The following is a 13,724-nucleotide window of genomic DNA, read 5'->3' on the forward strand; positions in this document are numbered from 1 at the left end:
TTGAGTTTTCCAGGGCACACTGGAATGCGAGCAGATGTAAGAGCTCGTGTGTATGCGTGTGTTTGTAATGGAAGTGGGGGTGGAAGGACTTAAAGTTGCGAATGACTCCAGTGAAAATGTTCAGCGGTGATGTTACTTACAGGTACTTGAGAACGAACAAGAAGAAAGGAAATGCAAAAATCCAGTTTGTCTGCATAGAATACATTTATGAGATCTGCTTACTCTTCATGGCTAATTTTACCATACGTACAGTAATAACTACGAAATGTCAATATGAGTTAGATAAAATTGTAAGTTAGAATTACTTGCAGTGTGACACTGTGTTCAGCTATGCTCACACTGTGTTGATTATCTCCTATTGTTTCCTACCCCTGTATTCTGCTCATGTGGGAAAAAAAAAATTCAGGAAATGTCTCTAGTATTTCTGAGGTTAACTGCCCAGGTGCCTCCTCTTTTCCCTTTTGGCATCTGCTGGGCAGCTATATTGCAGAGGTCACTGTGGGTACAAAGTGGCAGAAAAGAAAGCAAATGTAATAAAAGGTGTAAATTTTCCTAAAGCAGTATAAAACCGTTCCTCAGTACTCAGCACATATAGCTTATATTTACTGTATATGCTTTTTCTCTATTCTATTTACCACCTTTGATTCTTAGGAGATTAAATCTGCACAAGCGTAGATACATACTAATATGATGAATTTTAAATGTTATTTTCCTTCCTTTATCATCAATGATTATCATTTAGAGTTGTTATGAAGCCTTTGTGACAGAGGTTATACTAAAATTGAAAGTATATGAACTTACTGAAAATCATGTAAAAATTAGCTATGTTTTTAATGTGGTTTCTCAGATTGATTAATTTATGCAATTGAATTGTTCTACTCTCTTGTAAACATATATTCACACTTTGCAAACTTGCACACCTGCAAAGTAAAGTGTGGTGGCATTTGCGATATTATCATTGTTTCATCAAGGATGATAGGTTACTTTTTTTTTATTTTAGAGAGAGTGAGAGAGTGCTTGTGCGAGCAGGGGAGAGGCAGAGGGAGAAAGAGAGAGAAAAAGGATCTTAAGCAGGCTCCATGCTCAGTGTCGAGCCTGATGTGGGGCTCGATCCCACGATCCTGGGACTACGACTTGAGCCAAGACCGAGACTTGGATGCTCAACCAACTGAGCCACCCAGGTGCCCCTCACGTTAATTTTCAAATCTCACTTTATAAGCTATTATATATCATCTTCCCATTTTAATACAGTGGAAATTGATTCCACGAAGGTCTTGAAGATCCAAAGTATCTTAAATTTAATAATAATTTCAAAACAACTTGGCATGTATGAAGTGTTGTTGCGTTAATTTAAAAATAGTTCCAAGTTGTTATAAAGTTTAACATTGTATGAAAGCACTTCCTCAAAACATAGCTGTTTTGGAGATGGTGAATTTTTTTCCCTTAGGGATATGTGTGTCTCTTAAAAAAATTACTCTTCTTTGGATTGAAACCATGGCAAGGATCTCGCCTTATAGGTTTCAGTCTGCATTTTAATCAGGATTGTACGAATCATGGACTAGTTTCTGTTTCTCCCACTTTCTTTCCTTCTCCCCTATCTTTCAGGATTCCGTTGTCCCCTCCCTTTGGCATTTATAAGCACTAGTATGTACCTGGAACCATGTTAAGTGCTAGGAGTTCAGAAATGAAAGCATACAGTCTTCGTTCTCAAGGAACTGTCTAGTTGATGAGAAAGAAGAATAAAAAAACTAATTACAGAATTGGTTCTGGAGTGGTCAGGTAAGTCTTCCTGGAGGAGGTAATGGTTGCATGATGATGAATGAGAGATGACAAGGAGATGAAACTAATCTTATTTGGAATATTCATGTTTTTTGGGCTATGATAGCATTCTTTATTAAAAAAAAAATGGGAGAGTAGAAAATTCCAAGGCTCCATCCCTCCATCAACGAGCTGGCAAAAACGGTCAGCATCAACTTTTATAGAACTCTGGAGTCTAGTTGAAAATTTCCAGCAACCGGGGCAAAACCTAATGAAAGAAGCAGGTGCATTGCAGCAAGAGAGTTTGCTGATGTTTTAAATGATCTACTTCCCCTTCTCCGCATACCAGCCCGGAGGTGGCCATGAAGATAGCAGCCTGTACTTCTGGTGCAGGTTGCCAAGTGCCTGAGGGAGCAATACAGACCTTATTCCCACCGAACTGTGATTGTGGATTTCCATCTGTCTGGTGACTCCCTGAAGAACTGGCGCACGAGGGGATTGCCTTTGTTTGCCCGACACAGAGTGTTTCCAGCTCTGGGGCAGCTTCCCAGATGGCATTTGGCAAAAAGCACTTAAAGGCAAAAGAATTGGCCATAGCAGCCCGGGGAAAGGGATCGCAGTCAGGACAAGCAAGAGACAGATCAAAAAGGCTGGGAAGAGAGTGGGAAAGGGGGCATGCGGGGAAATGGGGGCTTTTTTTGAGAGAGAGAGAGAGGGAGAAAGAGAGAGTGAAAGAGCAAGCATGAGTGGGGGAGGAGCAGAGGGAGGGAGACAGAGAGGCCTAAGCAGGCTCCGCCCTCAGCCCAGAGCCCCATCTCACATCCTTGAGGTCATGACCTGAGCCGAAATCAAGAGTCAGACCCTTTACCTCAGTCAGACTGAGCCAGCCACGTGACCAATACTGGATGCCTACTCAGAAAGGGCCTAATCCTCAGAGAAGATCCCAAACTTTCACCTCCAGCTGACCTTCAGGCTCTGTACAGGTGGGAAGTAAGGGTGAAGGCAGTGTTGTAAAGGGCCTGGCTAAGCATGGAAGGAGTGTTGCAACACAGAGGCAATCTGCAAAGAGTGGGGGAGCTTTTAAACTTCTGTAAAAAGATATTTTGGGGCTTCAGGTGTTTATAGATACTCTGTCAATACATTAGCTTACCGCTGAGCTAAAGGAACACAGACCTCAGTGGCCATGTAACAGAAAGAAAAAGAAACTTGTAGAAAAGTAACTAAAACAACTTCAAACAAGTAGCCACAGCAAACAAAACAAAGAAAACGGGAGTCAATTTTTGTATATGGGCTGAGGTAATAGTCTACCTTCATTCTCTCACATGTGGACATCCAGTTATATCAGAGCAACTTGTTGGAGACTTATTGCCTCCTCATTGAATGGTTTTGGCACCTTGTCAAAAATCAGTTGACCCTAGATGCATGGGTTTATTTCTGAACTCTCAATTCTATCACAGTATGCCAGTACCACTCTGTTTTGATCCTCTAACCTTGTGTAGTAAGTTTTGAAATCAGGAAAAAAGGAATTCTCCAACTTTATGTATTTATGTATTTATTTAAAGTTTATTTATTTATTTTGAGAGAGAGACAGAGAGAGAGCTCAAGCCAGGGAGGGGCAGAGAGAAAGGGAGAGAGAGAATCCTACGTAGGTTCCATGCTGACAGCACGGAGCCTGACGCAGGGCTCGATCCCATGAACCGTGAGACCATGACATGAGCCGAGAACAAGAGTCGGACACTTAACCAGCTGAGTCACCCAGGTGCCCCTAATTTTCTTTTCAAAGATTATTTTGGCTGTTAGGGCCTCTTGCCCATGTTATTTTGGGGTCAGCTTTGACATTTCTGCAAAAGAAAAAGGCAGGGGTTTTAATGGGGATTTCATTGAATCTGTAGATCAGTTTGGAGAGCGTTGCTATCTTAACAGTATGATATCTTCCAATTTGTGAGCACAAGACATCTTTCTATGTATTTAGGTTTTCTTCAACTAATTAAAACTTTTTTAACGTTTATTTGTTTTCGAGAGCTAGAGACAAAGAGTGAGTGGGGGAGGGGCAGAATCCGAAGCAGGCTCCAGGCTCTGGGCTGTCAGCACAGAGCCCGATGCGGGGCTTGAACCCACCACACGTGAGATCATGACGTGAGCTGAAGTCAGATGCTTAACCGACTGAGCCACCCAGGGACCCCCTTTTAACTACTTTCAATGATGTTTTGCAGTTTTCAGGGTATATATCTTGTACCTCTTTGGTTGAATGCATTCCTAAGTATTTTAGTGTTTTGATGCTATTGAAAATGGACTTATTTTCTTAATTTTTCTGGAGATGGAATTGCTAGTATACAGAAATACCGCTAATTGTTATATGTTGATCCTGTATGCTACTACTTTGCTGAATTTATTAGTTTTGGTAACTTTCTGGTGGATTATTGGGGAATTTTCATATAGAAGATCATGCCCTCTATAAAGAGAGAGAGTTTTACTCATTCCTTTCTAATTTGGATGTGTTTTAGTTCTTTTTCTTGACTAATTGCTCTGGCTAGAAGTTCCAGGACAATGTTGAACAGCAGTGGTGAAAGTGGCATTCTTGTCTGCTCCTGATCTTAGTGGGGAAGTTTGAGTCTTTCACCCTTAAGTGTAACGTTAGCTATTGATTTTTCATAAATGCCCTTTTTCAGGTTGAGGAACTTCCTATCTATTTTGCTTTTTGAGACATTTTTCTCGTGAAAATCTGTTGCATTTTTTTAAATGCTTTTTTGTGTATCTATTAGTTGATCACATGGGGTTTTTCCTTCATTCTAGTAATGTAGTGTATTACATTGATTGATTTTCACTTATTGAGCCACCTTTGTTTTCCAGAGATAAATCTCATTTGGGGGATTGACCATTTTGAAACATAGGATATATCCTTTTTTATGTTTTAACAGTTTTTGTCTTAAAGTCTTTGTCTGATGTTTGGAGAGCCACTCTAGCTCTCAGTTGGTTACTGTTTGCATGGAATAGCCTTTTCCATCTTTTTACTATCAAGCCAGTTTGTATCTTTGAGTCTAAAATGAATCTCTTGTATCCTGTTTAAAAAAATATTATCTCTTCTGTCAATCTCTGCCTGTTAATTACACACTATTTGCATTTATTATAATTACTGATAAGGAAGGACTTCTGGCATTTTGCCATTTGTTTTCTTTCTTTCTTTCTTTTGAAAGAAAGGGTGAGCAGGGGAGGGGTAGAGAGAGAGGGAAAGAGAGAGAATCTCAAGCAGGCTCAGCACTGTCAGCCCGGAGCCCAATGCAGGGCTCGAACTCATAAACCTCGAGATCGTGACCTGAGCTGCAATCAAGTCGGACACTGAACCAACTGAGCCACCCAGGTGCCCTTTGCCATTTTTTTCTAATATGTCTTATAGCTCCCTCTACCCCAATTCCTGCACTACTGCCTTCTTTTATGTTTCATTGATTCCTTTTTTTGTAAGAATTTTTATTTCCTTCTTATTTCCTTTTCTGCATATTGTTTATCTTCTTGGTGTCTGCTCTGGGATTGCAATTAAGATGTTAATTTATACCAGTATATTTTAGATTAAATACAAACTTAATTTCAAGTAGTATACAAAATCTTTCATTCTAGCTTATACTGTTATTGCCACAAATCACATCTTTGCAGATTTGTATTGTTTTATGCAGTCATCTCTTTCTGAACTTTTGTTTTGAGAGAGCGTGCCCACGCACACAGGCGCCCGAGTTGGGGAGGGGAAGAGGACGAGGGAGAGAGAGAAAATCCCAAGCAGGTTCCGTGCTGTCGGCGCAGAGCCCAACCCCGGGCTCGGGGTTGGATCTCATGACTGTGTATCATCATCTGAGCTGAAATCAAGAGTTCCGCGCTTAGCGGACTGAGCCGCCCAGACACCCTACGCGGTCATCTTTAAAATCCTGTATTTTAAAAAAGAGTTTCAAAATGCATGAATACTATTTTTGCACTTACTTTTAGCACGTGCTTTATTTCTGTGTGTGGGTTCCAGTTATCACTCGGTGCAGTTTAAGGCACTTCTTCGGCATTTCTTGTAGGGAAGACCCAGATTATGAGGGGAACATTTACTCTAAAAGTGGAAGAGAGACACTCTCCGAGAACCGTCCATCAGGTGAACACGAGAGTGAATTTATAGGGCAAGTTCAGAGCATTCATGGCTCAATCGCTGGATTTTCTTGAGGACAGGGATTCTAAGTTCATCGTTCAGAATGACGAGGGAAGTGTACAGTGTGACTGACCGTCGAAGGTTTGAAGGAGTACCGAAGAGTTATGGGCCAGAGAACCGAGGTAAGAATAGAACGGCGCCCATCGAGGCAACCCTGCCACCCGACTAGGAATTCATTCCACGATGCTGGGTATCGTCCCGAGGTTCTTAGAAACAAATTCTAACCCAGGCTCACGGCAGCGCCCCGTGCAGCCATCCAGCCTATTCGCCCTCTACGGGGCGCTCTTCAGAGGGAGGCGGCTCCCAGCAGGCCTTGCAGGGTGACTCAGGCGTCATCTCTGTGACGTGTAACACCCTCGCCGGGTGGGGCTGGCGCGGTGAGGGCGTCCGCTTTACTCTCTGTGAGGAAAGTGAGGCGGTGAGGGAGGAGAGGCTGAGGAGGAGGCCAGGACTGGAAAAAGACTGCGGTAGAACCGACTGGGGACGTGAGGGGTGGGCCTTTACGGGCGGCGGCAGGGGCAGCATTGCCTGAGAGACGGTTAGACGGTTATCTAGGCTCGCGGCCGTCAGTTAACTAGGCCGCAGCAGCCATGGCGGTCGACTTTGGGGACCACGCCAGCGGGTTCCGCCACACCGAGGTGATCAGGTTCATCAACGACGAAGTCCTCATGAACGGCGGTGGGCCGGATTTCTACGCGGCCTTGCGCTCGCGGCCCTGGGACGAGGTAGAGGAGCGGCTTCGGACGGTCCTGGCCGACCCGCAGGTGCCGCGCGCCACGAAGAGGGCCTGTGCGTGGAGCGCGCTCGCCCTGAGCGTGCGCGTGGAAGCCAGGCAGCGGGAGCAGCAGGAGCGCCAGGCCCGGCGGCTGCAGAGCCAAGTGGAGGAGCGCGAGACGGCTGCCTGGGCCCTGGCCTCCGAGCTGCAGCGGCTGCGCGGGGAGCGCGAGTCGGCCGTCGCACAGCTGCGCTCCACACAGGCTGCGCTGCAGCAGACTCTGGTCGAGTGTGACGCGCTTCGCGGGCGGCTGCTCCAGGTGGAGAGGGCCTCCCGGGTCGTGCCGCTGGCCCGCGAGAGAGTGCCTGGGCCTCCGGCCGAGCAACTTGGGGCCATAGCATGGCCCCGGAATGCAGATGTGGTGGCCAGGGGGCTGCGCAGCAGGCTGTATTTTGAGGCCCGGGTGCCGGCCCCGGTGGCTGTTCTCTACGTGCCGGGACCCCCGAGTCCCTGGGCTCAGGCCGTACAGCCCGCTCTGCCAGTGCCCGTGCGGTACTTGCTTCCGTTCCGTGCCCCGTTCCCCGTGGGATTCCCCGTCTCGCCACCTCTGCCGCCAGTAGTAGTCATGGATGCAGAAGCTGCAGTAGTTCCACATCAGATGCCTCCTCTGGGGATCGGGCCACCTGGTCCACGTGCTGCAGTGGGCTACCAAGAGGGGATGGTCCCACGGTGGGACCAGAGGAGCTGCAGCCAGGCGGAAGGTCCTGCGATCCTCCAGAGTGCAGTCCCCCTGAGGGACGTCAGAAGCCTTAGCCAAGAAGGTCCGCAGCGGCCTCAGGGGATGGTTCCTGTCAGAGATAGCTGGAGCCAGAGCCAGAGCCAGGAAGAAGATCCAGAGAACACTCAAGAAGTGGTCCCCCTTGGGGATAGCTGGAGCCACAGCCAGCAAGAAGATCCCGAGAGAGCCCAGGGGACGGTTCCTGTCGGGGAGAGCAGGAGCCACAACCAGGAGGAAGGTCCAGAGAGGGCCCAGGGGGTGGTTCCTGCTGGGGACAGCCGGAGCCAGAGCCAGGAAGAAGGTCCGGGGTGGGCCAAAGGAATGGCCACCCTTGGGGATGGCTGGCGCCAGAGCCAGGAAGACCGTGCAAAGAGGGCCTGGGGGATGGTTCCCGTCGGGGAGAGCTGGAGCCACAGCCAGCAAGAAGATCAAGAGGTGCTCCAGGGGGTGGTCCCCCTTGGGGAGAGCTGGATCCAGAGTCAGCGAGAAGGTCCAGAGAACCCCCAAGGAATGGTCACCCTTTGGGGTAGCTGGAGCCAGAGCCGGGAAGAAGGTCCAGGGTGGGCCCAAGGAATGGTTCCTGTTGGGGATAGCTGGAGCCACAGCCAAGAAGAAGATCGAGAGATGCCCCAGGGGGTGGTACTTCTTAGGGATAGTTGGAGCCTCAGCCAGGAGGATGATCTAGGGAGGCCTCAGGGGATGGTCTCCTTTGGGGATAGCTGGAGCCAGAGCCGGAAAGAGGGTTCGGAGAGGCCTCGGGGGGTGGTACTCCTTAAAGATAACCAGGGCCAGAGCCAGGAAGAAGGTCCAGAGAATCCTCAGGAGATGGTTCCCTTTGGGGATAGTTGGAGTCTCAGCCAGGAAGAAGGGCCAGCAAAGGCCCAGGGGATGGTCCCCTTTGGGGGTAGCTGGGGCCTCAGCCAGGAAGAAGGTTCGGGGCGATCCCAGGAGATGGTTACCTTTGGTGCCAGCAAGATGAATAGCCGGGAAGAAGATCCAGAGAGGCCCTGGGAGATGGTACCTCTGGGGGCCAGTGGGAGACACAACCAGGAAGAAGATCCAAAGAGGCCTCAGGTGATGGTGCCCCTGGGGGCCAGTAGGGACCACAGCCAGGAAGAAGGTCCAAAAAGACCCCAAGGGATGGCCCCCCTTGTTGCCAGCAGAAGCAGTAGCCACGAAGAAGATCCAGAGAGGCCTCAGGAGATGCTCTCCTTGGGGGCCAGCGGGAACTACAGCCAAGTAGAAGGTCCAAGAAGACCCCAGGGGACGGGGGACAGAAGACGCCATAGCCAGGAAGAAAGTCCAAAGAGGTACCCCCCGGGGTTTAGGAGGAGCCACAGCCTGGAAGAAGGTCTACAGAGGCCCCAGGCGCCCCCCCAGGGGGACAGCCGGAGCTGTGGTGTGAGGGAAAGCCCAATGAAACAGCAGCCTCAGGGGCAGAAGGCCAAGCAACCAAAAGGGAAAAAAGCTCTGGGTCTCCTGCACCAGGAGAAGTCTGCCTCAGGCTGCGGCCCAGAGAGTTGGGAGTGCCCACGGTGTAAAGCCATGAATTTTTCATGGCGCAAGGCCTGCTATAAATGCAAGGAAGTCTGTGTGGACGTTGAGAGTAGAGGCCTGGACCCAGGACCAACTCACTGATTTAAGAAAGGTAAGTAAGAATGAAAACGAAAGAAAAGACCGATTTCATAAGCCCAAAGAAAAACCAATTTCATAGGACCCTCTTCTGACCAAAAAGTAACTTATGTACCTCACAGAAGATTTGCAAACCAAAATTGGTGTAGAGAGAATTAAAACAATCCGTTATTCTATTACCCAAAGTAACAACTTTTTATCGTTGTGGGTACTACATACACACATAAATGCAAATGTATTTATATACTTTTTAAAATTTACCTGAACAAAGACTGCTTTTGAGGATCATATTCTTTAAAAAGGAACTTCTCTTAATTGCACTGACATTCACAGGTGGTGGATTCTGAATGGCTGATGCCGATTGGTGGACACCCTGGAGAAGCTGAAGTCTTGGAGCCTTCCCCCGCCCTCCCCTCCACTCTCTTCTGTTTTCTTATTCACGTCCTTTTTTCTGAAAGTGCTGTGTCTTTGGCTGGGAACAGCCATGTCTTTTTCGAGTTATAACTATACTGAGTTTCAGGAGCACTGCTTTTCCTGGGAAATGCTATTGTTCCTTTGTACATGGCTACAGTGTTCATGTTTGCTCCTGGTTTTTATTTTATAGGTGAGGGCCTGTTTTTGTGTCTCCGAGCCCCACAGAAATTGTTTGTTGCTGAAGAAGCTGAACCTGTCCCATTAGAAGATCTTCTAAGAGTTTACAGAAATCACACTTGATTCCTGCTGACCTGCACCTCATCGAGACCCCCGTTGGCTGGAGCGGAGAGGAGTGAGAGGAAGTCGGGGAAGAGGAGATGCTTTGGCGCTCGTTAAGGCAGAAAGGAGGGCAAAATGATTTCGTTAGAATTTAATTTCTCTGTTGGGACAAGGAATTAATTTGGAAGAGTTGGGTGTTGTGGTGTTAAATTCTGTGATAACAAATTTGATAGATAACATTTAATTCATTACACAAATCGTTATTGTCTGGTATGTGTTAAGAGCTAGACTTATATGTTAATATCTGGTGCACACATTATAACTTGATTTGATGAGTTTGGTTAGATACCAGGAGAGAGCCTAACTTGGGATACAAATTACATGAGGACTTCTTTGCCTTGCATAGAGCGTGGCTTTCAGGTAAGCCCAAATGACATAATTTCCAGGTATTTTTGTAGTTCTGGGGGTAACAGCAGAGACTTTCATGACAGGACTTGAGTCACCAAATTGCTCATCTCATTGTTTCCAGGTGAGACAAGTGAGCAGCGGCCAAGATCAGCAAAGTGGCTTCATGAAAGTATGGGCAGGACATTTCTGATAACTGTGCTGGTTTCTTCCTTTGAGAGGAACAGCTATCCTTCTGGTTGCCTGAAAGACGGCTGAGTCACTTAGAGAAAGTGCCTGGGGGAGTGTCGGCTACACACTCAGGCCCTCAGCTTTGGGCCACCACCATCCCAAGCCCCTTTCCAGTCAAGAGTGGATGAAGAACAAAATGGATTCCGAGGGCAGACGTCGTGCCATGGACGGTGCTTCTCTTGGGAAAGCTAACTGGATTAAAAAAGAACTGCACCAACATTTTTGGGAACGCCCCCGGGCCCCTTCTCTTCCATTGGCTGTCCGCTCCCCTGAGGTGGGGGGAGCCCCGGGGGTGGGAAGTTCGACCATCTCCAGTCTGAACAAAAGGTGTTCTTGAGTTCCCCCGGGAAATCCCGGCCCACCAAGCTCAAACTCTTGTCAGAGGTTTCTGATCGTAACAATAAAGAGCGTGCACCGGCCTGCCGTGTCTCCTGGGTGCTGTGTCTCCTCGGGGCAGGCAGTTGAAACCTGCATCTTCCCACGGTCCCACCGAAGTGAGGGAAAGTTCGATCCCACAGACTATTAGGGGGCCTCTCCTCTTCCGGCCGGTCACCCAAGAATGGGAGGAGGAGGAACGTCCCTGAGGCCTTCAGTCCACTGTGATCGTCCCTGCGCCTCTCACTGTCCGCGTCCTCTCACAGTCCCCTGAAGGCGGGCCTCTCTGCTGCTCCTGGGCCCGTGGGGCACTAGAGGTGAGGTGGAGAGGGGGCTTCTGTCTAGGCCGGGAGCCCGAATGCCTGTGTCCAGGCTCCCCGTGTGCACCAAGAAGCCATTTCCCCGAGGCCCCATCTCCTAGACGTCCAACGAGCAGAAATTTCCCTTCTGCGTTTCTGTCCCGCAAGGCACTGTCCCTTCCCTCCTATGCATAATCCCATCGAGGTGCTCAGATTCCGGAAGACAGCCAGGTTCTGGCAGAAATGTTCCCAGAGGCAAACGGAGTGGAGCCTGGCTGCCTGGTTGGTATAGGGACAGGGAAGGGGCAGAGAACTGATCCTACCCCACCAGCTTTTTCTCTCCCCTCAGTCCTGATAACCGGCAGGCCTTGCTTACTAGAAGGGAGCCCTAGGGAGGAAGAGAACCATCAAGGACATCAACCCAGAGCTAGGTTTTCTGGGTTACGGGCTGGTTTTGTGATACTCTTGTGTGTGCTCATAGCTCCCTGGGATTTGGGGAGGATGGGACACAGGTGGGACTTGGGAGTTTTCCAGAATAATCCATTTTGATGTAATCGGTTATTCCAGATGTCACTACAGTTGCTTCGTTTACGGTTTCAAATGGACTCTGTTGGCATGCCTTTAGGTCTGCATGAAAGCAAACTCACCCTGTGCATAGCTTTTACATAGTTTAATATTATCACAGTCTTTCAGGGTTGACTTTTTCCAAAACAACCTGAATCATTAACGTTGTCAAATCACTACTTTTTTCTGGGCTGGGTACACACACAAAAAAGGTAGCAGGTTTCTGAGGCCAGAACCTGGGCTTTGGAGTTGGAGAGACCTGAGTTCAGATACTTGCTCTGCTATTCACTAGCTGTGTGATGTTAAACAAGTTACTGGACTTCTCTGAGCCCTCAACAAGTGGTTGTTCCTTTCCTCACCCTCAGGGTTCTGCTCTGGATGCTGTGGTAACGAGTACAAGAGATTATTAATGATGCCAAGAGCTACCACTGAGTACTTCCTATGTGCCAGACACTCTAAGCACATTACCCCTTTTAGTGACTGTAAGGTATGAATAGGTACCCATATTGATAGTTCTTCAAGGAGCACCTGGGTGGCTCAGTTGGCTAAGCGTCTGACTTCGGCTCAGGTCATGATCTCATAGTCCGTGGGCTGGAGCCCCACGTTGGGCTCTGTGCTGACAGCTCGGAGCCTGGACCCTGCTTCGGATTCTGTGTCTCCTTCTCTTTCTGCCCCTCCCCTGCTCACACTCTGTCTCTCTCTCAAAAATAAGTAAGCATTAAAAAAAAATAGTTCTTCAAAGTGAGTAGTATTACCCCCATTTTACAGATATGGCAACTCCATACCCAAATTTGGGATTTTGTGAAGCCTGGCTTCAAAATGAAATTTTACTTGTTCTAATGTCTGTGTTTTTCCCATTATTGTACCCTAACATTTTACTCTGATATATTTGCACGTTAGCCTGGATCGTCAATGCCTAAATCCAATGAAATGATGGTAATGGAGAGACTCGGAAGCATAGTGGCAGTCTGGTGGTCATGGCCAAGCTGTTCTTTTGGAATTTCTCAAGCTTTGTGATGTGACCGCCTAGGCTGCTGCCAGTGAGTAGGACCACTTATTATCTCATGACTGCAAGACAGAGAGGGGGTGGTGGTGGTAACTTAGGTAGTGGAAGCGATTTGTATTTGATTCAGCAGACCAGCCTCATGAAAAGTTTGTATAGAGCCGAGTTCAATACTGTTAAGATAGAGCCCATCTTGACTGCTTATCTGAAGTCTGTCTGAATTCCTTAGTTTTTGTTTTAAGTGGGTAAGGTGCCAGCCGTAACAGTCTAATATATATGCATGTATACTTTTCAGCGACGAAGTAGGGGGAAAGGAGACTTCAAGAGCTTCAGATTTGTGTTGCAAAACGGAGAATAGAATGGATGTGTTCTAGATCGTGGTACCAAATCTATGACAGAGTGGCAAAGAAATACATAATTTCCTTACCCCATGCTTTGTAAAGTCTCAACGCCGAATGGCAGTGGGTTCGTAGTCTGTGGTGCAGTGTGTTTCTCACTTCTAGCATGGGATAGAGTGAGTGCGTCCACTGGAACTAAGCCTCACATAAACTTAAGGATACCGAAACAATCCTGGCCTAGGACAGTGTGAGGTTGCTGTTGAACAGATTTTTCTCATGGACTGTGTTTGTTCTTTGGCACTTAAGGCTGGTGTCCAAGACCACAATGAAATAGGCAGAGGAAGTGCTGCCATACCGGGTACCCATACCCCCGAGAGACCTAGTACAATTCCTTGAGTACAACTTCCTATATGGTTCACACTAGATGCACTCAATGAACCGAAGAATCCCTCCAGTAAGGTCAGATCCTGGCCCATCTAGCCCAACTTCTCTGGGGCATAAAATGATTGTGAAAAAAAGCATCCTACCCTCCCTACTGTCAACTCTAGAGGCAAGAAATGCCAGTAGGAATCCCTAGCTGCTTTTTCTTACTTTATACATCAAGCAAACAGTGCGCATGCAGAGAACGCTTCCTGTGCACTGGGCACAGCGTTAGGCAACGTGGAAGTCCTTATTACTGCCCTCTACAATCTCCTGTTCTATTAGAAGAAATGAGACAAATCTACACCAAACAGTAGTTATCAGCCTTTTCATCAA

The 13,724-nt window shown here is 47.7% G+C and overlaps 1 protein-coding gene across 1 annotated transcript; it reads left to right on the forward strand.

Moving 5' to 3' along the window:
* The first annotated feature begins 2,398 nt into the window (after positions 1–2,398).
* On the forward strand, positions 2,399–11,706 carry LOC125932284 (testis-expressed protein 13D-like). The gene is made up of 3 exons (XM_049644831.1): positions 2,399–9,076; positions 9,665–10,173; positions 10,283–11,706. The coding sequence occupies exon 1, from the start codon at positions 6,526–6,528 to the stop codon at positions 9,064–9,066; it is 2,541 nt and encodes an 846-aa protein (XP_049500788.1). The 5' UTR covers positions 2,399–6,525; the 3' UTR covers positions 9,067–9,076; positions 9,665–10,173; positions 10,283–11,706.
* The last annotated feature ends 2,018 nt before the right edge of the window (positions 11,707–13,724 follow it).

The sequence above is a fragment of the Panthera uncia genome, chromosome X, assembly GCF_023721935.1.
Source record: "Panthera uncia isolate 11264 chromosome X, Puncia_PCG_1.0, whole genome shotgun sequence".
In the NCBI taxonomy this organism is placed as follows: domain Eukaryota; kingdom Metazoa; phylum Chordata; class Mammalia; order Carnivora; family Felidae; genus Panthera; species Panthera uncia.